Genomic DNA, 26,892 nt, shown 5'->3' on the forward strand with positions numbered 1-26,892 from the left:
TGACTCATGTGTATTAAGATTTTGTTTATGAGTCTGTCTCTGAAGATTTAGGCTTTTACCTATGTCCTGCCTAAATGTCCTTGTAATTGTATGCCTTAATCACAATGACCTGTTGTTTACCTCCCTACACCTACCCGACTGTAACTCTTCAAACCTCTCTATTTCTCCAGCTCCTCCCCCCCTTACCTTGAGCTGGGAGTTTGGCTCTATGAGACCCAGATAGTCCTTTACATTCACTTTTCCACAGTTCTCTATCTTTATATCATGTCAGGGACACATTGAATCCGTTTCGTATCTGTCTATTGGTTGAAAAAAACCAATCTTCTCATTCAGAAATGTAATTAATACTGAGATATATCTATCTGTGCTATTTACGTGGCTTGTCTCTAAGGGTGTCTAATAGTATTGGGAACTCCTTGTGGACTGATCATATTCCCAAAGAGTTGAATTGATTTGAATTGATTAGCAATTGAGAAATAAATGAACACATTCTACAGTTTCATCTTTAAATATAAAGATTTATTCAATAAGTATTTACAGGCCACAGCTGGTTAGCTCAGTCGGTTAAGAGCACTGTCCCGAAACAAGGTTCAGTCTCCAGACAGGGCACATGTGGGAAGCAACCAATGAATGCACGACTGAGTAGAATAGCAAATGAATTCTTCCCTTCCCCTTCCCCTCTCTCTTCCTTTCTCTCTCTCTCTCAAAAAAAAAATGTATTTCAGAGTACCTCTGCAATGGCATTATGAGAATTTCTTTTCTTTTTTTTTTTTTTTTTTTTTGTATTTTTCTGAAGCTGGAAACGGGGAGAGACAGTCAGACAGACTCCCGCATGCGCCCGACTGGGATCCACCCGGCACGCCCACCAGGGGATGACACTCTGCCCACCAGGGGGTGATGCTCTGCCCCTCCGGGGCATCACACTGCCGCAACCAGAGCCACTCTAGCACCTGGGGCAGAGGCCAAGGAGCCATCCCCAGCGCCCGGGCCATCTTTGCTCCAATGGAGCCTCGGCTGCGGGAGGGGAAGAGAGAGACAGAGAGGAAGGAGAGGGGGAGGGGTGGAGAAGCAGATGGGCACTTCTCCTGTGTGCCCTGGCCGGGAATCGAACCCGGGACTTCTGCATGCCAGGCCGACGCTCTACCACTGAGCCAACCGGCCAGGGCCGAGAATTTCTTTTATTGTACTTGAATGAAGAATCTTCCTGTGTAAGATTGATTTACACAATATTTTCAGTTTTATTCATTGAGGGAAATTGGAGTTTGCTATGGCTGACTTTTTAGTCATGGCATAATTTGGGTCCAGAAGCTAGACTTGGCAATATGGCTTACCTATATGGAAACAGCATTCCAGCCTACCTGCTGTTCTTAAATTCTTTATTGCTTGTATTGCTTTCATCTTCTCAGAATATTGCCCCTAATTATGTACTTCTTGAGAAAACTGCATATGTATCCATACTGTACGTTCCTTTATTTTCTTTTTTGTTTTGTTTAGGGGGATAGTGTGTGTGTGTGTGTGTGTAGACACAGATATATACCATATGGATTTTGTGCCATGAGAATATTATTAAAGACTCTGTAATTAGGGGAAGAATTTTTTTTTTTCTTAGTAGCAATCCTGCTTATATTGATGGTTTGGTTTATAGTTTCAGGTCGGGGAGTTTATCCTGGCTTAAGTAGCTGAAAATTAAAAACAAATCAGAGAAAAAAATATTCAAGTTGAAATTCAGGTGTAAATGTAGGCATAAATTGACTAGATTATTCTGAGGCAAAATAACTGATTAATAAAATCATATAGGTTTCAGATACACAGTTCTGCAAAATATCATCTGCATACTGCATTGCGTGCTCAGCACCCCAAGTCAGGTCCCGCCCTCCACCCAGCAGCTGTCAGCCTGCTCTCTACCTATGAATCTGTCTCTGTTTTGCTTGTTGGTTCATTCTGTTCATTAGATTCCACATATGAGTGAGGTCATATGGCACTTGTCTTTCAGATATTCTTAAATCTCTAGTTCTATTCAAATCATGTTATGTCTTAGCCCAGTTCTGTCAGAGGACATTCACAAAACAGCTTTCAAGTCAGAACATACTACTTTTCTGCACGATAATTAAATATAACTAATTTTGTGCTATTTTTAATATTTAGAAACTCCAGAATCCCCAAACTGTAATTTTGAAGTTTCTATTTGATTCACCAAGCCAAATATATAAATGAACTGTCAAAAGTAGTATGTATGCATATATATATATATATGCATAGTTCTAAAAAGTACGTAATCTGTTTTATTTTGCAGTTAAATGATAATTATGTCTTTGAATATTCAATTTATATTTGATTAAAGCAGCACTATAAACATGATTGCTTAAGTTTAGGGATGAAAATGGTTAAATTATCTTTTGGAGGTAATTGTATTTTCAACTAAATTCTTAGCATGTCTGTGGGAGAAGAGCTTTTCGCCATTTTGATGCTGAGTTGGGGGAGCAACATTTTCAGCCGTGTTCCACAGAATGATTTTGAAAATTGTTGGGAGGCGTCATTACGAGGTCTCTGCTGCTCAGCGGGAAAGCAGCTGAAGTTGTATTAAGAGGTGTGATTTGAACAACAGACTTGAAATTATTCATGCAGGATAAGGTGGCTGAAGGACAATTGCTCTGGGTGAAATAGGCTAGCATTGGCAATGGGAAGAAGAAACAAAGATTAAACACACATCAGAGACTTATCAGATGCTCAAATCTTAAAAGAAATCAAAAAGCCATTACTTCAGAAGTGATGCTGTTTTCTGTGACTTGAGCTTGCTTTACCAAAGTGAATGAATTATTCTCACTGTAATTTCTTCCAGAGATGGTCTGGCACTCCTCATCAACTGCACAGACATAAACTTAGTATGGGGTTGACACTCCAGAGTTTACCGCAAAAGAAAGCCAGTGGCAAATAGAGTGACCTCTGTGGGTGGAGCCAGCCTGAGTGCCTGTTTCCCTAGGCCAGCGGTTCCCAAACCCTTTGAAGTCGGGGCGCATTTAAAGTCCTATACATAGTTGTAGGCACACTATATACAAATTTCTGAGAAATATACTATAATAATTAAGTCAAATATTAAAGAAAAAATATATAAAGTCCAAGCGTGCTTTTTGGTAATTTAAGCAAAATAAATATGACAAAATTAAATTTATTCTGACATTAAAAAACATTTTTATGTTACATTTTTTGAGTTATGCTTTTTAGAATTCATAAAAAAGAGGGGTTAAAAATAACAAAAAAGTAATCTATATATATACAGATACATTCTTAAGTAAGATTTAGTAAATTCAGCAGGTCCTGGCACGAATGTGTTAAGTTTTTCCATTCTTGTGTTTATGAGAAACATGAACCTGATGTGTCCTAGTGATTTCTTCCATGTTTGGACATATATTTGAAAGGCAAACTCTCATTTCCTCATCAATACATTGAAGAATTCCTCTCTTTATACTCTTAATTGTGTTGAGGGTAGAAAATCCTAATTCACATAAATAGGATGTTGAAAATTGTAGTAAAATGTTCAAAGCTTTTTTAGATATTGCCACATATTTTTCTTTTATAGAAATACAAAAGGCTTCAAGAGACAATTCCTTTTGTTTATTCATCAATCCAAAACCCCCACCATACATATCATCTTAACTTGACACCAAACAAAGGATAGAAGAAACTTGCCTCCAGTCTTTCTGGGGAAAATGGGGGGTAGTGTAAACAATCCAGCACCACAGCTTAACAGCCTTTTGCAACCTAATCAGGCAAGTGAGGTGGGGGGTTGGGCAGACTGTCAGCTTACAGCCAATTCCCCACACCTCTCAACCCCAAAACTCTAAACTCCAAAAACCCTGTTGGTTTTTTGGTCCCCAACAGGCACATATTTCTCTGGAATACCATAGGGCACACCTGGAAATCTTGTAGGGCTCACCAGTGTGCCCTGGCGCACACTTTGAGAACCACTACCCTTAGCTCTCACCCCCTTTCCTTTGCCTCTCCTTTCCTTTGCTCCTGTGTGCCCCACCAGTAGGAATGGATGGTTGACCACGACACTTCCAGCTTCAGATCAAGTCCTCACTACTCCTAGAGGTTTCTCTGATACCCTGGCCACAGTGCTCTTTCATGTTTATGAATCTCACAATGTTTATTTGGAGATTAATCTTATACTATCTTGTCAGTACTTCCATGATCATTTTGGGGTGGTATAGTCAAGAGTTTGGGTGCTGCAGTCAAGATTTTTGGCTTCTAAATCCCGGCTCCTGTCAGGTCTGGCATTTTTGATGAAGTACCTGAATCTCGCTAACCTTTAGTCTCCATCTGTAAAAAATGGGGATTTACCTCATATAAAATGGTGACAGTTACACTGGCTTATTATGCATGTCACATGCTAAGCACAGGACCTGGAACATTGTACGTAGACCAATGGTTCCAATCTGCCCGAGACTAAGGGAGCTCCTGGGAAGCAGAACTTTCAGTGATCAGACTGGGAAATCCTGAGCAAGCTGGGTTGCTTCCCCTGCTTGTAAAAATGTCATTTACATTATTTAAATTTTACTGGATTCATGTCTTGGATTTTGTTGGGATGCAGAATCCTGTTTCATCTTCCCCCCATTAAGTGTCATAGAGGCTCATACCTAGGTGCGTAACTATTTTCATGTGTACTGCACTTGCTTAAAAGAGGTTTGCAATACTTTATAGCAATAAAACATACATAAGACTAGCAAATTAAAACAAAAATGATACAGGAATCTAGAAGGAGGAAATTGTTAGGAACATAGCATTGGCTGGAGAGAATTTTTGAATTTACGAAGACATTTTTTTTTTTGGCTACAGTCGCTTTTCCTTGCAGATGGCGACCAGGTTCTGCCCTGGTCAGCCCCCTGGGAAGTGGGGCTCCCATCAGTCTGCTTATGGTTGTGCAGGATGGTGCTTGCCTTGCCAGGGGTGTTCCGTGTTAACCTCCAGGTCATCTTCCAATTAGCTTTCTATTGACTCAGATGTCTTTTCATAATTCGTGCTTGCTTCGTTTGTCCCAGATTCAAACATTTGCCTCCACAAGTATTAGAAACACGTCATGAGGCACGGTGTGTTAGCCTCTTCCAGCTGCTATAACAGAGTACCATAGACTGCCTGGCTTATAAACAACAAAAATCTATTTCTCACTGTTCTGGAGACTGAAGCCCGAGATCAGGTTGCCAGCATAGTCGGGTCTGGTGAGGCTCTTCTTGCTGGTGGCTGATAACTGTCTTCTCCTTGTGTCCTCACATGATGGATAGAGAGCTAGCTAGCTCTCTGGCCTCTTCACCTTAGGGCACTAATCCCATTCATGAGGGCTCTGCCACAAGACCCAATCACCTCCTGTAGGCCCCACCTCCAAATACCATTACATTGGGGGTTAGGTTTCAAGATAATGAATTTGGGATCTGGGGAATGACAAAAATTTAGTCCATTTCAAGAGAGGGAATTTGGGAAAAACATAAATACAGTCCCATATACCCCTAAAATTGTGTCAGGTTTGGGAGAAGGAAGTCGACAATAGTTCAGTGGTTTTTCGCCACGGCTGATCCTTTGAATCACTTGGAAGATTTAAAAAATAGAATACCAGTGTCCAGACCCTCCCATTCACACTCCAGAGATTCGGATGGAATTGGTCTGGAAGATCTGGACATAGCATGGTTTTAAAAGATCAAGAGGAATTTAATATGTAGCCCGGGTGGAAACTGCTACACGTAATTGATTTCCTCCTCTCTTTTCTTCCACAGTTTATGGCCCCTGCCTGAGCTCAAAATAGAACACATGAAATAGTAATGTTTGCTTTTATTTTTACATATGATTTCCAACAGTTAAGCATGTATTTTGTATTACAGTGATGATTATGCATATCTTTAAAACTTATTTGTTTTAACGCAATTGTAGATAATTTCATTTTTATGTTAAACATTTAGTATGTAGCAAGCCTATTTCTTAGCTATATATTTACATCTTATCATTAAAAACCAACAAATTCAAAACTAGAGGTAATCTGGCTTGTTTCTGTTTTCTGCAGGGAAGAAAAAGAATTTTCTATACTGCTAGCAATTAGATTAAAGAGTAGCATTTTATTGCTGGATTAGTCATCAAAGTTGTGAATTGTAATGCCGGTGGCCGAGGCCAGTCAGATTCACATTGGATTTGGGCAGTCGGTAGAGGAACTGTGGAGCCAGAAAGTATCGGGCCATTCTGTTTATTAAGGTCTCACAACAGTTGGGGGGGGGGGCAAACAGGCAGAGGAAACGTCTCCTTACCACAGTGGCAGGCAAGAGATCAGGAAACGGCCCCTCGTGGTGGGGTGTGAACAATCAACACCAAGGGCAAGCACCCGTAGCCTTAATAGACTACACACACGTGGCTCTACCATGTGCTCATGCACTAATCATGTAAAGTGCAAGCAAGCAAGCTGAACACAGCTGTTTCCCCAACATGGATTTAGTACCCACTTGTGCTTTGTAGAGTCAGAGGCCACGAGTACTTGGGGTTCTGACACAGAACTCTGGATGGCATGTGCAAAAGGTTTTTGAGCCAGAAGTGCACTAATAAAAACATCATGGGCCAGAAGTGCACTGATAAAAACACCGTGGGCCTGCTTTTTTCACCAGTTACTCAATCGCATTGATCATGACCTTGCTTCTGGCCTAGATGAGATCTGGTTAGGACTTAGCTCGTTATTTAATATTTTGTTCAAAGCTAGCAGCATCTTATACTTTCTCTTTTATATTTATGTTTCCCTTCAGGTTAGCAATTCCTCTGGAATAGTCTAAATAGAGATTCTTTGTCTTAAAAACAAAACAATCCAAAAACTTTTCTGTGACATGCATTAGCTGATGAAACTCCAGTCAAGTGTTATAAAATATGACATTAATTTTATTATATCCTATATTTCTTATTAGAAAACTTCTGGTGATTTTCTCCTTTTTCTGGGTTTTCAAAGAAGTAAGTTTATTAGCAAACCCTCAAAATTATTTTTTTCTTTGTTACGTCTAGAGTTAGCCATTACTATAGACTAAATGCTTGTGTCTCCCCACCCCTCAAATTCACGTACTGAAGTCTAATTCCCAAAGTGATGGTGTTGGGAGACAAGGCCTTTGAGAAGTGGTTAGGTCGTGAGGGGAGCCCTCCCAAATGGGATCAATGCCTTTATAAAAGAGACTTCGGGGAATTCTCTTGTCTGGTTGTGCCACGTAAGGACACAGAGATTTAAACCAGTAAGCTGGAACTCACCAGCGATCAGTCCTGCTAATGCCTGAATCTTGGACTTCCCAGCTTCTAGAACCGTGAGACAGAAATGGCTGTTGTTTGAGCCACCCCGTTTGTGGTGTTTTGTTATAGTAGCCCCAGTGAGCCAGGGCATCAATAGAGCACTATTTTATTTGTTGCATTTGGAGTTTGGCCACTACTGTTACCCTGTAGTCATAGTGAGGTTTGAAAAGCTTCCCCTCCTCCTTAACCCTTTGAGCAGTACGAACGTTCATGTACATCCTCATGCCTCCTGACCATCCAGAGTATGATCAATTTTTTTAAAAAATGTGTAAGGCAACATTAAAAAAGGCAAATGTATGTTCTTGTTTCTATAAATTAGTTATCAAACAAACATGATTTTAAGTTAATAAAACTGGAAATGGAACTAATTTCATTTTTGAAAAAAAACTCACTCCCAGGGGTCAGTGAGCATGAAAAAAACCTCACTACTTCAAAGGGTTAGTGCCCAGAGACCTTTGCTGTGGTGTCACTGTGCAGAGGTAATTGTTCTTCTGCCTTCCTGCTTCATCTGTCCGCCTCTGTATTTTTTTTCTGTAAAGTGGGGATGTACCTAGCTAAAGGAGTAGCTCTGATAACTACAAGTCAACATGAAATACACTTGCTCACTGAGGTCACTGACATCACGCCCTTCTCTCACCTACTCTGAGCACATCTCCCAAGGTGGACTATTTTTGGGGGGGGGGGTTCTTTTTTCATTGTAGGTACTTTTCTTTGTTTCATATAGTCTAATCTTTGTATATTTGCATGTATTTCCTCATTTATTTTTCATCTTTAGGCTTGTGAAGACACCTCCTAAAATTTTTCTTCCTTCATTGTCACCTTCTGTTTTATGATTGTCATGTCTATTTACTTTTTTAACTTGGTCTTATGTCTTGTCATCACAGTACACATTAAATGGAAAATGTTAGTGTTGGCTGATGGTGGAAGAAGTGTGCTGTGCGGGGGACTTTGATTGTGTACGTACTAGAGGACACCCTCGATCAGTCTTGGCTGATGGTGGAAGAAGTGTGCTGTGCGGGGGACTTTGACTGTGTACGTACTAGAGGACACCCTCGATCAGTCTTGGCTGATGGTGGAAGAAGTGTGCTGTGCGGGGGACTTTGACTGTGTACGTACTAGAGGACACCCTCGATCAGTCTTGGCTGGTGGTGGAAGAAGTGTGCTGTGCGGGGGACTTTGACTGTGTACGTACTAGAGGACACCCTCGATCAGTCTTGGCTGATGGTGGAAGAAGTGTGCTGTGCGGGGGACTTTGACTGTGTACGTACTAGAGGACACCCTCGATCAGTCTTGGCTGATGGTAGAAGAAGTGTGCTGTGCGGGGGACTTTGTGTACGTACTAGAGGACACCCTCGATCAGTCTTGGCTGATGGTGGAAGAAGTGTGCTGTGCGGGGGACTTTGTGTACGTACTAGAGGACACCCTCGATCAGTCTTGGCTGATGGTGGAAGAAGGGGGACTTTGACTGTGTACGTACTAGAGGACACCCTCGATCAGTCTTGGCTGATGGTGGAAGAAGTGTGCTGTGCGGGGGACTTTGACTGTGTACGTACTAGAGGACACCCTCGATCAGTCTTGGCTGGTGGTGGAAGAAGTGTGCTGTGCGGGGGACTTTGACTGTGTACGTATTAGAGGACACCCTCGATCAGTCTTGGCTGATGGTAGAAGAAGTGTGCTGTGTGGGGGACTTTGATTGTGTACGTACTAGAGGACACCCTCGATCAGTCTTGGCTGATGGTGGAAGAAGTGTGCTGTGCGGGGGACTTTGTGTACGTACTAGAGGACACCCTCGATCAGTCTTGGCTGATGGTAGAAGAAGTGTGCTGTGTGGGGGACTTTGACTGTGTACATACTAGAGGACACCCTCGATCAGTCTTGGCTGGTGGTGGAAGAAGTGTGCTGTGCGGGGGACTTTGTGTACGTACTAGAGGACACCCTCTATTAGTCTTGGCTGGTGGTGGAAGAAGTGTGCTGTGCGGGGGACTTTGATTGTGTACGTACTAGAGGACACCCTCGATCAGTCTTGGCTGGTGGTGGAAGAAGTGTGCTGTGCGGGGGACTTTGACTGTGTACGTACTAGAGGACACCCTCGATCAGTCTTGGCTGATGGTGGAAGAAGTGTGCTGTGCGGGGGACTTTGACTGTGTACGTACTAGAGGACACCCTCGATCAGTCTTGGCTGATGGTGGAAGAAGTGTGCTGTGCGGGGGACTTTGACTGTGTACGTACTAGAGGACACCCTCGATCAGTCTTGGCTGATGGTGGAAGAAGTGTGCTGTGCGGGGGACTTTGATTGTGTACGTACTAGAGGACACCCTCGATCAGTCTTGGCTGGTGGTGGAAGAAGTGTGCTGTGCGGGGGACTTTGACTGTGTACGTACTAGAGGACACCCTCGATCAGTCTTGGCTGATGGTGGAAGAAGTGTGCTGTGCGGGGGACTTTGACTGTGTACGTACTAGAGGACACCCTCGATCAGTCTTGGCTGATGGTGGAAGAAGTGTGCTGTGCGGGGGACTTTGATTGTGTACGTACTAGAGGACACCCTCGATCAGCCCTGAAACACTTAGAGCTTTTGTCAGTTCCCAGATCGCTGCTCAATAAAGCTCACCCTTGTGAAATGAAAATTGAATCACACGTCTGTATTTTATTGTTGCCTTAGGATAACAAAAGCCATTGCATTGTGACTCTTATGCTATTGAAATAAAAAACCCTGAAACTCAAGACTCTTGGGTTGTGGAGCATCGCGTCTTCCCCCCATCCCTCCACACCCAGGCTTGTGGCTCCGGAGCACCGGTTAATAGGAGGCACGTGCCCCTTCTCATAGAGGGCCCTGTTTGCTACGGAGCTAGCCTGACATCTAGCTTTGGCACAACATTTGGCCTTTCATAATTTCACAGGAGACATTTCAGACTTACTTACATCGACCAACTATCTTTTAACCAAATTTTTAACCAACCCCATTTCCAAAGCCACTGCTTTCAATTTCTTTGTGCTGTTTTATCTATGTTTTATAAAAAGCATTTGTGCAACGAAAGAATAAAAAGAATGTGCCTGTTTTTATTTAATGTCTATTGAATTTATTGGGGTGACTGGTTAATAAAATTACATAGGTTTCAAGTGTACAATCCTATAACCCATCATCTGTCTGTTGTGTTTACCACCCAAAGTCAAGTCTCTCTCCACCCCCATTTATCTCCCCTCTACGCAATGCCTCTTTTTAAACTGGCGTTTGCTTTTAGTAGGTTGATTCCTCTGGGCTCTCGGCTATGTTTTTCACAGCCCTAATAGGAGCTTCCTGAAAACTCTCATGGTACCAGGCATGAGCCAGATAACAAGGTTTGATAGCCCCAAAGAAACTTGCATTAAATAATGCAGCCAGAGAGAGAAATGAAAACAATCCTCAGAAGCATAAAGAGAGGCCATGAGGACTAGGTGGATTATATTTAGTCCAAGGTTTCTCATTCTACATGTCCTCTCCTCCTCTCTCAGACCCACACACATTTAGGACAAATACATTACTTTTATTTTCTGCTTATTTGATGGTAACTACAGGTTCCCTTTGAAGGTCAAACTTGGGCAATTGAGTAGGCATGAATAGACTTGATTTTTAAAAGCCCAAATTAAAGAATTCTGTTAAACAACATACTTGAATTGTTAGTACATGAGCACTAAACCGCGGTTATGTACAAACTTGTAATCATAAATGTAATATATGATTATGCATCTGAGATAACATATTAAATGGTTTTTATTGTTGTCCTTTCCTGTTAGTTTTTTTCCCCAAAATATTTTATCATGGTTGTGCTTAACTCTGTACCTCACAATTTAAGGGACATAGTTAAATAGTGTAACAAGGGGCCCTGGCCGGTTGGCTCAGCGGTAGAGCGTCGGTCTAGCGTGCGGAGGACCCAGGTTCGATTCTCGGCCAGGGCACACAGGAGAAGCGCCCATTTGCTTCTCCACCCCTCCGCCGCGCTTTCCTCTCTGTCTCTCTCTTCCCCTCCCGCAGCCAAGGCTCCATTGGAGCAAAGATGGCCCGGGCGCTGGGGATGGCTCTGTGGCCTCTGCCCCAGGCGCTAGAGTGGCTCTGGTCGCAACATGGCGACGCCCAGGATGGGCAGAGCATCGCCCCCTGGTGGGCAGAGCATCGCCCCTGGTGGGCGTGCCGGGTGGATCCCGGTCGGGCGCATGCGGGAGTCTGTCTGACTGTCTCTCCCTGTTTCCAGCTTCAGAAAAATTAAAAAAAAAAAAAAATGTTAAAAAAAAAAATAGTGTAACAAGGGATTAAAAGTTTAATTTTAATTTTAAGTAAGTTTACAGGGTTATTATTTAACCTCGGTATTTACAAATAGATCAAAATAATAACTAGTGAAATGATTTTTGTAATGGATAAAAACCACATCAGGAGTGTTAATCTGGAATATGCCATTGGAGTTACTGACTAATGTATTAAATTAGAAATACCCTAAGAATCCAGAGTCATCTCTTTAGTTGGGCGAAGGGCAGACGTCCAGGGCCATCAGTGCTCTAGGAGCGCGGTTGTATTTGTCAGTCTTCTTATGCCTGGTGTGCCTTGAACATAGTGGATAATGATAATTATTGAAATTTGTGGAGGTTTACTAAGTGACAGGCGATGTAGTGAGCCCTGTGCACACATGAACTCAATAAATATTGGCTGAGAGTCCAGGGTGTGAATAAGTGGTCCATGCTTCAAGTTTCCAACATGTAGAAAAGGCTCCTTTACTCAGCTAATTCTGTGGGCCTAGATTTTTATGGGGATTTCATTATTTCTTTTCATGAGTGAATTTTGGCAATATATTTGACATCTCCTGGCATTACAAATTTTAATTGAGTTGATAATGTTAAAAGTGCTATTTTCTGAAGTATTTGATGTTTAATGTTTTAATAACTTTATAATGTACTACAAATCCAAGTGAAGATCTTGGCAAAATCTTTGATGTCACATCTAGGCACTAAATCGAGACTATGTGTAACAACATTGTAATGTGAATTAATCCAAGAACTATTAAAAAAAAGTCCTCATTTAACCTAATGTCATTATCATCTGGAGAACACAATGTTTTGTAATTTTCAGATGACTAAACTTTTTTAAAGTTTGATGTTCTCATCTATCATTAGAATGAAAGTGCCACATATAAAGCATTCATTATTTTTAACACCCAGGAATTATAACCACTTTATTCTTTTTTAAAAATAAAAACTGTCCGAATAAATCAACCTATACTAATAACTTTATATACACAACCTGATTAAACAAAAATGGCAACCTGCTATGGATTTTAGAGCACATGTATTATACAGGTGTTACTAATGTATCATGTAATTAAGTCAAAACATAATGAAGGACATGTCACGGCGACAGTGCTCAGAGTAGCAAACCTGATGTTTGGTTCCCATTTCTCACATAGGGCACCACTTGTCATGGTGACAAAAAACTACTCAGAGACCAGGTGAAATGTATTAAGAGGTGGAAGGGAGGCAACAGTACTGGTCAGCAAATCAAAGGACTGAAGCCCTGTCCCCAGCCTTACTCAGATATTTATTAGCAAGTACAAATAACTCAAGAAAGCAGAAAGAAGAAGTTTCCAGGGGGTGAAATAAACGGCAAGCAAAATGCTGACTTCTCATCTCTGTTCTGAGAGCCTAAACATTTTCTTTGTTGCTAAATCTTATTCTGCTGTTTTCAGCATTCATTGTTTCCAGAACAGGGTTAGAGAGGCCCTTGGACTGTCCAGGGCTCAGGGTTTGGTCCTAGGGCCCCTCACTGTCTCTAATTGTTATCCTAACTCTGCAAGTTTTCATAGCATGTTCCCCACAAGGATGTGCTAATACAGTGCCCTCATTTAAGCCCATATTTCTGCTTACCAATAATGAAATGTACAGAGAAACACATAAGCATATGTCCACTGATTTTGTGGGGTTCTTATCTAGCTTCTGTGTTGTTTTCTCTAGAACTCAGTGTTCTGCAAAACAGGAACTCTGTCCTTTGAATGCCATAACTAGTAGTTAGGACAGCACAAGCTAAGTGAGTCCTATTTTGATAATGTTTTTATTAATACAGAAGGGCAATGTGTCACATTCTGTAAGTGGTTTGTTTTCTCTGGCTTTTGTAACATTCAGCTGACTGATTTAATTCTGACTTACAGCCAAAATAAAATGGAAAATTCATATATTCAAAGTAAAAGTTTATTTATAATAGTGCAGACTTATTAATTGCTAAACAAACAGCTGTTACTAAACATGCTCTGCTGACCCTCTTTGTAAACGTAGCATTTAGCTATATATCTTGAAATATTCAGAGCATCCTGTTATATGAAAAGTATCTGGTGAAAACATCTATACTCTGTCAATCATTTGACAATCCAATTAGATTACTTTAAATATCTTATTTTATTTATTTATTTATTTAGTAAATGCCTGAGAGGATCAATGCCAAGTGAAACCATGATATTGTTAAGGGATTATGGGAAATTTATTTTGGTGTCATTTTAGTATAACTGCCATAGAGTAACACAAATATTTCTAATACATTTTGAAGGCATGTTAAACTGATTCCCTATTTATTTTCTTCATTACTAAAAGTTATACTAACCTAGAGATTGCTTAACATCACAATCTGAATTTTACATGCCATCAAAAGACGGCATTTTGTTTCAGAAGATTTTAGCAGAGCATGAAGTCACTAGAGGGTTTGGTAGGGGGATTTTTAGACTTGCTTTAAGGAGTCTCTATATATGTGTGTTTCATGTACAGCACCTGTTCTTCCTGGAGCCTACCAGCAAAGCCATTCCCAAGGCTATGGGTACATGCACCAGACCAGCCTGTCATCCATGAGATCAATCCAGCATTCACCAAATCTAGTAAGTGTGAATTTGAAGTGTTCCTTTGTCTCTGGTATTCCTATTTCATCTCCAAAATATAAATATGCATGGAATAGTGCTGAAACTTGTAGATTTTTTAATGCTGAAATGATTTTTACTTATATTTAAATTTTATTTATTTATTATGAACAATAAAGTTGATTATTATTTATTAATATGTAGTTAATGTACAATATTATATTAGTTTCAGGTGTACAACATAGTGATTTGACAGTTACTTACCTTACGTTTTGATCACCACAGTAAGTCTAGTAATCATCTGTCACTATACAAAGTTATGGCGGTATTATTACTATATTGTCTGTACTGTATGTTACATCCCCAGGACTTGTTTACTTTATAACTGGGGGCTCATGCCTCTTATCCTCTTCACCTTTTCACTCACTCCTCCCACCTTTTCCCCCTCTGATACCATCAGTTTGATCTCTGTATCTATGAGACTGTTTTGTTTGTTCTTTTTTTTTTTAGATTCCACATAGAAGCAAAATTATACAGTATTTTTCTTTCTCTGCCTGACTTATTTCACTTAGTATAAGACCCTCTAAGCCCATCTGTGTTGTTGCAAATGACAAGATTTCCTTCTTTCTTATGGCTGAGTCGTATTCCATTGTATATATGTACCATTTCTTTATCCATTCATCTGTCAATGGGCATATACATTTCCATATAAAGGATAAATGATGGACTGCCATTTGTACAACCCCTTTGAAGAAAGCAAAAGACTTACAGAGATAAACCATTGAGAAGAGAAGGTGTGATGTGAAAACCTATAAACAATAAAATACAACGGTTCTACTAATACGATATCCTCATTGTTGCTTTATGATTGGTGCTAGCCAATTTTGATCTTCATTGAGGTCTATAAGCACAAATATTTGGTCATATTAACTAGTTAATCTGGGCATTAACCAAAATGGTCACTAAAACCTAAGTGACAGCCAACATGTCTTTGATTCCTTCTACTCGAAATGTTGAAGCATTGAGTCATGCATTAAACGGTGTTTAAGGTCATTTAGTCAAATGTGACATGCTGAAATTGCTTCTCCAAGCTCCTGACACAGTCACTTGACCCTTTGCCTGAGAACTTAGAGATGGGTGCCCCCTGCCCATCCCAGGAGTCTCAAAGTTATCTTTAGTTGCTCTGAAGTTCTTTATGTCTCAGCCATTTTCCTCAGTTTATGAATTCACTTGATTTTGAGATTGTCTGATGATAATATTAGCTAAACTCTTGGCCTTAAAAGAAAACAAGTATAGTAAAACTCAATTTGTATTTTGGATATTAACCCCTTATCAAAGGTATGGTTTGTAAATACTTTCTCCCATTCAAGTGGCCGCCTTTCCTTTTGTTGCTGGTTTCCTTTGCTGGGCAGAGCTTTTTAGTTTGATGTATTTCCACTGGTTTATTTTTGCTTCTGTTGCCTTTGCTTTTGGTGTCAAATCAAAAAATTACTACCAAGGCCAACGTTTTTTTAGTTGGGTTTTTAAAAGAATTTTATGGTTTCAGGTCTTATATTCAAATCTTTAATCTATTGTGAGTTAATTTTTATGTATCATGTACACTAGTGGTCCAGTTTTATACTTTTCCATGTGGCTGTCCAGTGTTTCCAATACCGTTTATTGAAGCGATCTATCCTTTTCCTATTATATATTCATGGGTCCTTTGTCATAAATTAGTTGACCATATAAGCATGAGTTTATTTCTGGACTCTCTATTCTGTTCCTTTTATTTATGTCAATACTATACTGTTTTGATGACATTATTTTGTAACATACTTTGAACTCAGGAAGTGAACATTTTACTCATTATAACAAAGATTTAGTTATATGTACCTTAATATTTAGAATGTTTACATGCTAAATTTCTACCACTATGATACAAAGGTCAAAAATGAATATATTATTGATTTTTTCTTTTCTTTTATATATATATATATAAAGAGGAAACAAACATTCTTAGTACCTGCTTAAGAAAAGTTTCCTGCCTGACCTGTGGTGGCGCAGTGGATAAAGCGTTGACCTGGAACGCTGAGGTCGCCGGTTCGAAACCCTGGGCTTGCCTAGTCAAGGCACATATGGGAGTTGAAGCTTCCTGCTCCTCCCCTTCCTCTCTCCCCTCTTCTCTAAAATAAATAAATAAAATCTTAAACAAAAAAAATTATTAAAGAAAAGTTTCCTGACTCTACCAGTGGAAGAGCTGTAGGGACTCGGTAGGGACTTGTATCTGTCTGCCATTGTGGCAGGTTTTGTTCTCTGCAGACTTGGACTGGGGAAGAATCTAGATGATTGAATGTCTCTGGCATTAGCTGAAGCTGGAGTGAGTTGGGCTTTAACTGCTTCAAAGCTTATTTTTGAATGGGCCAGCAACTGTATTAATTTAGTGACTTGCTCTATCTCCATTTTGGTCCCAAATGTTATACTCTTTGCTAACCTGGTGAACTTGAAATTAGCATGGTTAAGATACTAGGCTCTGGTGTACAAAGCTCCAGAAATAAATGCACTTGGAAACATTCCTAATAGTTACTTTATGAATGGGTCAGCATTTGTGGCCATGACTAGTTTGGTGTTCATTGCGTGGACCTGTTTTTCCTTTCTCAGAGGACCTACCGAGCCATGTATGATTACAGTGCCCAGGATGAAGATGAAGTCTCCTTCCGGGATGGCGACTACATTGTCAACGTGCAGCCCATTGATGATGGCTGGATGTACGGCACGGTGCAGAGAACCGGGAAAACTGGGATGCTCCCAGCTAATTACATCGAATTTGTTAATTAATTATATCTCCATGCCCTTTGAGCTTTATTCTAATGTATACTAAACCTAATCTTTTTAAAAGATAGAAGATACTTTTAAGACAATTTGGCAGTTATTTTACAATAATCTCTCCTTACTTTGACAATTAGACACACAGGTACCAGAAAGAAGGAGTGACTTCTGGGCTGAAAACCGCAGCATTTTCAGCAATTCCTATAAACAAAATAATTAGGCCTGGAGACCTGGTGCTGCTAATTGTGTTATTGGTTTCTTTTGATTAGCTACTGAACCCTTCTGGGAAATGTATTTTTGTAGACTTTAACAGAGATGTTGCTTGTCCTATAAATGTAACATGTATATGAGGCTTCTTAGCAGTCACTTTGGAATCACCAGAGCCACTTCTCTTAATTCGGTAACACAGCCAACAATTTAAAAACTGTTTAGCTTTGGAGTCATTAGGCAATTTCCAATTCCAGTGAGAATTGCCCAATATAATAAATGTAAGCAGTGACAGAATGACAGTTTGGTTAAAATTATATTGACTGGTGACCTTAGGGACCTAGAAACTTCTACTGAAATTTTTTTTTGTTTCTTTGGCCAACTTGGGTCTGTTTGTTTCTCATTTGTACCAGGACATATCCTACTCTCCACTTAATTCTACAGACCCAAAGGTGTGCTTGGCTCCACAGAATGTCAGGACCAAATCATGTCACAGCTACTCCACAAAGGGCAAATTTAAGGTCATCTATGTTATTTCCCTAATAGTCTTTACCCTATTGCATGACATGTAGGCTCAGCTTCTGTGAAGTAGCAGCTGCTCTGCCCGCTCCTCCCACTACAGCCGACTGCGTGGCTGACATCTAGAAGCCCGCCCTCTAGTGGCCAGCTCATCAGAAAAGCATATTTTGAGAAGTTGCTTGAGATTCTCCTGCTGCGTTGCACTCTAGTATTGAAGGATTTACACCTTAGGAAATAGATATATACTCTAGTAAATAAGTGATGTAGGTGTTCATCAAACAGTTTTCATTACTTAATGCCGCTGTGGATTTAAAAGTTAAGAAAACTTAACAGGAGGCAGTGACAAAGTGGGATATGGATGGCTGGGGGAAACCAGTGAGCAAAAAGTTACTGACGAGAGAGAGAGAGAGAGAGAGAGAGAGAGAGAGAGAGAGAGAGAGAAAGAGAGAGAGATATGATCTGGTTTCTTATTTTAGAAAATGGTATTCAGATTCTGGAATGGAAATCTAGTCACTGAAACCAGTTAGTGGAAAAACTTCTTTTTCACTTTCTGCTTTTTATTTTCTAAATCCCAGTCAGGGGGTGATATAGGAATGTCATCAGAAATTTTAGGTATGGCCCGACAGGTTCTTCACTGAAAATGAAATTGTTGTCGGATTTTGATTTTCAAAGGAGTGACCTTGCAGTTTCTTGCTGGATTGACAGCTGTGACTGCAGTGTTGCTGAAGGTCATGACTTTTACCTAAGTCCAAGGTCCAGATCACCTGAGAGATAAACATCCATCAGCAACTATGTTTTTCTGATTGTGCCATTTATTGGGACCTGTAACAGCATTTATGTAGGTTCTGACTCTATTGTTGAAATGAAATTTAAAAAGCAAATTTACAAAGATGTAATAAACTGTATAGGTTTGGGGGATATTTCCTTATATGATATAATCAAAGAAATTAACAATATATCTTGTAAAATATCTTTTATTGAAATATTTATCAGTCCAAAGGTAAACATTAATTTATTAACATCTTCAAAAGGTTAGCAAATACTTTGAAAATCTATAGTTTCATTTTATCTAGCTAAAAGAGTAAATAAAATTAAATTTTACTCACAAGTTACATGACACTGATATAAAATTAAAGAGTAAAATTCAGGCAAATAACTAGTGATTTTTTTAAGTGAGCTTTACAGACTACCAAATAACCAGCTTAACTGATTATCATTGAAATGACCAGTCACGATTAATTCGATTAAATCCCATATCAGTTTTGATGTGTATACACAAACCTATAAACATAAACTGAACTTGCAATATTCTTGCAAATACTTCTGTGCACTAAAACTGAGGAAAATAAATTTGCTCAATTTTATTATATTGTTAAGTAAATATTTATGTTTCACGCAGACTTCATGATTATAAAAAAAGAGTAGTTGTTGATTAAATTTGCACACTAATTATAGGACAGGTGCAATTTTTGATAAATAACACATTTATAAGAAACTCAAAGAAAACTGACTTAACATGATGATTATAATGGGGAAAGTTACCATAAACTAGCAGCTTGATGTTTCATTGTTTTTCTTATCCACTGATTTCAAAATCAGATTCATTGAATGTAAAAGTCAATGCTTATCTGGGGAGCGATTCTCCTAAAATTTTAAGCTTTCCATAATATTTGCATAGCAAGATGTTTTTGCTCCCAGCCTTTAGGAATTAAGATCTGACCAGAATTTAAATAGAGGGCGGTTATTGTACAGTGAAGACTGATGTTGAGCAAGATGTCACGTGCTGCTAACACTAACTTGATAGTTTTGTTATTGTTACTAAAGCTTATCAGGAGAGTAAGCATCTTGGAAGAAATATAGGAAACACATTTATATAATACCAAAGTGCTATTTTTACAACATCATTTTCAAAACTACATTCTTGAACAGCTCTTCTTTCAATATGCCCCCTGCCCACCTTCAGTTTGGCAAGAGGTACACCTCATACATAACGCTGATAGCTAACAAAGGCTTTGAAACAAGTCTTTTAAAAACCGGGTTAAAAAACTGTAAGTGCCCAAGCACAGAGAGCAAGCACCTGATGTTTAAAATTTGATGTTTGCCAGCCTGACGAAGCACAAGGAGCAGTTTGATATACTTTTCAAGGTTTTCAAAACAAAACTGTGGGTGCATCATATGTCTCTGGAGAAAAGAATAGCGCTTTTGTTGTAAGTTTTTATAGTAAATGTTTCTACTAATTCTTGGTCTCTAGGGAAGCTTTCTATCTCTCACCTGTGGCAAAATGACTTCCTCGTGTCTTCCTGTTATGGTTTACATACACATCAGCAGCATAGCCCGATTTGAAATGTTTATCTGGTTGTCAGCTGTCCCTGCATCTCTCAGGCTGCCCCGCCCCCAGACACCATGCGGGAATTTGCAAGCACAATTTCCAAGAGCAACTGTGTGAAGCTGGCTGAGACTGGACCAGCCCCTCTCTTGCCACTAGGTTCATTGCTGGAAGATGATGAAGATAGAGTTTGGCCAGTTTTGCTACAGTCTTTCTTTCCTTAACCTCTCTGTGTTGGCTCAACAACACACTGGGGGTGGGAAGTTGACTTTTCTAAGACAGTGGAATTTGAAGAGGTATTTCTTTTTTCAAGTTCATCCATTTCCAGTGGAATGTTTTTAATGAAAAGATAAAGAAAAGGTGTGTGATCCTTGAATAACACATCTCCATATAGAATGGATATAGTTTATACCAAAATTATAATATAAATATATACAAAAATTGGTGCCTTTTTGATTACCCTTGTTTATCCACTATGGTCTGGAAAAGAAAACCAAGCAGGCAAGCTTCTGCCTATCCTATAGTGATATTTTATTACCCATGATGGGTGTTTGTGTGGTGGGAAGAATGACGCTCCTGACAATTCTGAAGGGCGATAGCTGATTGTATTTTACCTCTAAAGGTTTAGAACTTTAGAAATACTGACTCCTTCCATCGATTTCTGAAAGATTTTTTGTAGATTTATATATAAGATGAGATAGATGCATAAACATTAATTTTAGGTTTGAGATTTAAAGTACTATTGTAAGATAGATGAATTATGTTATGAGGCTGAATTCATTACACGAAATGAAATTCACTTCGTAAGTTCATTATACTGTAGCTATTTGCTTCTGATAATCTAAAAATGGCTGGAGTGGTCCTGTTTTGGGTAATGTGTAATGTGACATAGTGGTGAGAAAGCTGTAGTCAAGTAAGAAGCTATGTAAATGAATGCTAAAACGAAAATCTCCTTCTCTAGTATTCCATGCCCATTGCGGTTCTTTCCAGGCAGCTGTTAGTTATTGATGATCAAAACTATTGATAATCAAAAAAATCAAAACATTGTGTGATGCTTCTCTGGTCATTATTCTGTGATGCTAAGACTCCTGGAATCCACAAGCCTGGAAAGATCCTCAGGACAACTTTCCTCCCCAGTTGTCCATGTTACTTTAGTATACGTAGGGAATTCCATATGCTTTTTGTGTTTACTATATGGTATTCAGTTTGCATAGTATATATACTTCTTTGTAATCCAGTTGCTATTAGGAATGATTTACTTAAAGCAAAAGAGAAATCTGCATTCTAATCTCATTCTCCAATGTCCACACAACGAATGGCTGAGCATTTAGAAGCAGCAATGTGTGTGTTACAGACATGGCATGGACCTGTTTGGTCTTTGACCTGTTGTAAAAATGCAAAATTGAATCATTGTGCAGTTTGGCTTCTCTTTGCTTCAAAATGTGTAGAATTGTGGTTGATGATTAATTTGTAAGATCCTACTAACTTTGAGAGCTTACAATTTTGAAGGAAACAATGTTTTTAAAATGAAGGGGCTTGCAGAACAAATGTTAATACTATAATTTGGCTTTTGTTATGCAAATCATTAATACCAGCTATTAAAATATATTTTAGTAGAAATGCTTTAATTCATGTTTTCCCCCTCTACACTGTGAATCTTGGAGCAGTGGTGGGCGGAGCAGCATCATGCTGCCCAAAGGACTAACCTATGCAAACCAGTTCCCATCTTAGTGGATGTCACAGTAGTTGTGTGAGAAGACATTATTTCCCCTGCATACTGTACAGTGGCATTGAAATAACATGTTAAGCCTAGTGTCATGTATGTATACTATAGTCACTCACAAACCCTTCAAGGCTACCATATCATTAGTAGTAGTGTTCGTTTAAAAGTAAATCGCTGATCTATTAAAACTACTTGAACGATGTTATAACAAGAATGCCGGGTGGATGTGGCAGCCATGCTTCAGTGTGGTCCCTGCAGGTGTTCCCTGAGACAGCACTGCGTGCTCAGATGCGCTCTCTTCAGGGTATTCTTATTCTGTGTCTTCTTTCTGTGTTTGTAAGACGTGATAACACTTTAATTTCCTACCTACACATTCGGTTTGCTTAAATAAATGCAGGATATAAAAAAATGATTCCATCTCTTGATTGTCACCTTGGTTTCTTGGAGCATGGGTCACTGATAATACCCTGGGTCTTAAGTTTCTCGTGACAGCTCAATCGCATCAAAGGGATTTGTTGGCATCAGCGCACTCACGTGGGTGGGTCATCAGTCAGCATATGTCTCCCTCTCCAAATAGACTTTGTTTTACATGATAACAGCATTATGCTTTTTAAGGTTCAGTATCTTTCTGATTTTATATCAAAGTACAATAGTAATACATCAGTGTAGTTTATTTCTTTCACGATGAAATTCCTCATAGGTTTGCAATAGTACAGTTTTAATTTTCTTAAGTTTGTAAGATGAAAGAAACAGCTTGGAGCAAAAATAGAAAATGCACAAATTAAGTACATGAAACAGGAAGGTGATCTGATTGCTCAGCTAATAATAGCTTGTTTATCATAGAACATAATGCTTTTTTTCTAATTTTCCCGTACTTGGAAAAAATGAGCTAGTCCCTATTTTTATCCTCCTAGAAATCTATTGAGACTAGGACCTTAGCCTTATTGTATTATTTTGTAAAAGTTTCTTTTTGATGGCATGTAAGCTTTCCTAATTATAAACTGATAAACTTTGTGGCTGACACATTTAGGATACTTACTCATAGAATAAACACTTCTTTCTAATCTTGAACTTTATGGGATATGGGGGCTCTTATATTCCAAAACGTTGCAATGACTGTGTGATAGTAATCATCAAACATACTGATGATATTTTAAATCACAGTACAGCTTACTTACTTATTTTTAAGAATTTACTATCTTTTTCTATTTTCAAGATTTCCCCCTCCATTTTTTACTTCTTGGAATCCAGCCACAGAGGAATCTCAAAAGGTTTTTTTTAATCTAAAATAATTTAAGCTTAGAATATACTGTGCTTACAAATTTATTAACATAAAAATTGGTGAAGATAGTTTTATAAGTAATTGAGATATACATGACCACCAAAAGTCTACCAAAATAACATTTTACAAAAACATTCAGACAGTAAATTAAAAAGTAGATAAAAGGGGAGTTCTGTTCCTTTCTTTATGTAATCTGCTCCTCCTACATAGGATTGAATAAGAATTTTGTGATGGTAGAAAACTGGATATGGTCCAAGTGGAAGCTTCAACTATTTTCTACAGTTCTAAGCAAAATTCTCAGGCCCTTGTCTATTATATTTATTTTTGGGAGCAGCAGAGTTCTGATGAAAAACAGAATGAAAAAATGGATTTAAAGGGTGAAAAGTTAACACCCAGTTACTGATTTTGTGTTTATACCACAGCGTTTTGATCTTTGCTACTTTTTTTTTAAGTAGCAAACATGAAAGAAGACGGTAGACTGAAACAGAGAAAGCCAGATATGAACTTGTTATTCCACTTGAAAAAATAAGGCACTTTACTGCATTGCAAATTTAGTTATTAGGTTGTTTTCTGAGTGAAATAGTTTGTGGTTCTTGACCTGGGAGAGCCACATTTATTGCCTTAAATTTCAGAGGGTTACTTAATACAGACATGTGGCCCAACTAACTTTCTTTATCTCCCTGATGTCACCCCTCTGGTCACATCTGACAGGATCTAGCTGACTGATGTGTACGCTTGTAGGTGCCCTTGACAGAGGCTGCACAAGAACTTTGCCTAACGGGTGATGGTGATTGAACCTGTTCAAATCTCTGAAGAGCCCGAGTTTACAACATAGAGCAAGTTAGCTAACTGGTGGTATTATTAAAAGCTAAAAGACAAAGGAAAAAGAAGGACATCCAGAGTAAGATGTGAGTAAGCAGAAAGCATAAGTAAGAAAAAGTCAGGAGATGGGGAGAAGACATTTAGAATAGACTGAGTAAAAGGTAAGAATCAGGCCCTGGTTAGTTGGCTCAGTGATAGAGCGTCAGTCCAGTGTGTGGAAGTCCTGTGTTCAATTCCTGGTCAGGGCACACAGGAGAAGTGCTCATCTGCTTCTCTACCCTTCCCCCTTCCCTTCTCTCTCTTTGTCTCTCACTTCTCCTCCTGCAGCCATGGCTCAATTGATTTGAGCACACTTTGTCTCTCACTTCTCCTCCTGCAGCCATGGCTCAATTGATTTGAGCACATTGGCCCTGGGCGCTGAGGAAGGCTCCTTGGAGCCTCTGCCTTAGGCACCAAAAATAGCACAGTTGTGAGCATGGCCCTAAATGGGCAGAGCATCGGCCCAAGATGAAGATTGCTGGGTGGATCGCAGTCGGGGTGCATGTGGGATTCATCTATCTCCCCTCCTCTCACTTTGCAAAGAAAATTTAAAAAAAGTAAAGTCAATGTTTGAAAGTGGCAGGAGCCAGCTAAAGACAGGCAGACGTGAGCCTTATTATGATGGCTCCTGTGAGTGGGCAGCCCCATTCCTGCTACCCGGGGTGAGCCCACATGCCTAGTCAGACGTACAGAGCCATCCTGCTGCCACTATGAGGCCACCTTTTATCTCGACAGGGACAAATTTCATAAATGATGGGAAGATTTGCACCCAAACAAAACACTAAGTGGCAAGTGTGATTGTTAAAGGTCAATTACATTATCACAATTCATTCAAGTATTCTAAAGATAGCTTAAGTTTTCTTTTATGATATACTTTATCTTGTTGAAAAATCACTTTAGTTAAAAATTGTTTACCTAGGCCGTATGAAGTATATCCATAACTAATATCAAATGAATTTCACTTTAACCAGTAGGTATGCAGAAAGGATTGGCAGTTTGGAGATATCTCATGATTTCTAAATGTTTGGCAAAGAACAAGAGACTTACTGGGGCCCCCTTAGACAGTGATGTGGCCTCTGGTGTTCCTGGTATGAAAGCTGAATTGTTTTTGCACAGTTTTCTTAAACACTTAATTTTTCTGGGCTTACTCAGTGATAGTTCCTAATCAAGCTGGATGAAGCGCTAACTGCAATTTACTCATTTAACAAATATTTAACTCTGTGTTTATGTGATTCAAGGAACAGAATATGGGAACTTCTCATAATGCCTAAACATACTGGTAGGGGAGACTGATATTAAGCAAAGAAGGATATGCATTTACACACTTGTATATACTTGTATACCCTTACACGATGAATTGCTTAATTGCAGTTTAAGACGTTATAAAAGGGAAGCCTGTTGTTCTCGAGGTTCTTGCACCTGAGAAAAGGGTGAGCTGTGGGCTTGGGGAGGGTGTGGAAGAAGGGCTCCTTTGATGAGCTGCTGTTTGGACTGACTCTGAACACTGCACCAGGAGCAGTTTCTGTCCATCTGAACATTTGATGTGTGGGAAAACTGAGTCATAGTCATAGAAATACTCTGGTCCACTCCCAAATTTTAATTTAAATAGTAATGGCAGGTTTTCATATTTTTAATAAATTCTTTATGGACAAATATTAGGTTAGGCACATACTTGAATTAATATGTATGTACTACCCTTTTATTATGCAAATTATGACTTCCCTTTGAAAAAATTCAGCAGGTTGCAAAGACTTAATTGTATGAATGAAATTTTACAGATGTGGGATACTTTGCTTCCTTTGTTGGGATAATTGGTTATTATGGAGGCACTCCTGCATCCTTACTTCCTCCCTAAATATTTTTGGGAAGTGTGTGCTCATTGGGGTTTATGTCATACAGTGTGTGGCAGAACCAGTAATTAAAATGCTTCTCTCTCTTGTTTTAGATTTAAAAGGTTTGATTGGGTCTTGTCATCCCCATCTAATAGATGTTTTGAGTTAGATTTGCTATATTAGCTGATAATAGGGAAAATTACTCATGATGCAAAAACATTGTTGGTAATTATAACAAATCCTTGCTCTGTGGTAAATCATAGTTTTCTTTATTTTTATTATTTTGATATAAAATTCTAACAAGAAATTTGAACATCTGCCTCCTTTAAAAGTTTGACAGTATATGAACCTGGACAGTTGGCTCAGTGGTAGAGCATCGGCCCGGCATGTGGAAGTCCTGGGTTTGATTCTCGGCCAGGGCACATAGGAGAAGCACCTGTCTGCTTCTCCACCCTTCCCCCTGTCCTCTCTCTGTGTCTCTCTTTTCCCCTCCACAGCCAAGGCTCCATTGGAGCAAGTTGGCCCTGGGCACTGAGGACACCTCAGATGGGCAGAGCATTGCCCCCTAGTGGGCTTGTCAGGTGGATCCCAGTCAGGCGCATGTGGGAGTCTGTCTCTCTGCCTCCACACTTCTCACTTCAGAAAAATACAAAAAAATGTTTGACAGTATGTTTGCACACTTTATCTTGGCTACTCTTGTCTCATTTATTTTAATGGTTGATAACATTTTGGGTGTATTTGTTTCCCGTAACCAATGCCTAGTAAATTGTTTGTTGTGGGAACACTCATTGATATTTGCAAACATTTCCTGGCTGCATGTACATCTTACTTTTAGAAAGAAATGCTTCAACTTTCAGATGGTGCTACAAGTGACTTCTGAACCCTTATGACTTTTTGTTATGTTGCTTTTTTTTTTTTTTTTTATAAAAAAGGTAACACTGATGATCCAACCATAGGGTCATGTTTTTATTACAGTCGATCCTTGAGAAGCACAGGGTTTAAGGGCGCTGACTCCCCTCCCCACCCCATGCAGCTGAACATTCACATATAACTTTGACTTCTCCAAAACTTAACTATTAATAGCCTACTGTTGGCCAGAAGCCGTACTGATAATGTAAATAGTCAATTAACACATATTTTGTCTGTCATATGTGTTATATATTTTATATGCTGTATT

The 26,892-nt window shown here is 39.3% G+C and overlaps 1 protein-coding gene across 8 annotated transcripts in view; it reads left to right on the forward strand.

Moving 5' to 3' along the window:
- Positions 1 to 21,061, forward strand: part of NEBL (nebulette) — a 501,273-nt gene extending 480,212 nt beyond the window's left edge. For all 8 annotated transcript variants that reach the window (XM_066233817.1, XM_066233818.1, XM_066233811.1 and 5 more), the window contains 2 exons: positions 14,075 to 14,181; positions 16,798 to 21,061. In XM_066233817.1, coding sequence (XP_066089914.1) covers positions 14,075 to 14,181; positions 16,798 to 16,974 — 284 coding nt within the window. In that variant the 3' untranslated portion in view covers positions 16,975 to 21,061. The remainder of the gene's footprint in view (positions 1 to 14,074; positions 14,182 to 16,797) is intronic.
- The last annotated feature ends 5,831 nt before the right edge of the window (positions 21,062 to 26,892 follow it).

Source organism: Saccopteryx bilineata, chromosome 5 (genome assembly GCF_036850765.1).
Source record: "Saccopteryx bilineata isolate mSacBil1 chromosome 5, mSacBil1_pri_phased_curated, whole genome shotgun sequence".
Taxonomy (NCBI): Eukaryota; Metazoa; Chordata; class Mammalia; order Chiroptera; family Emballonuridae; genus Saccopteryx; species Saccopteryx bilineata.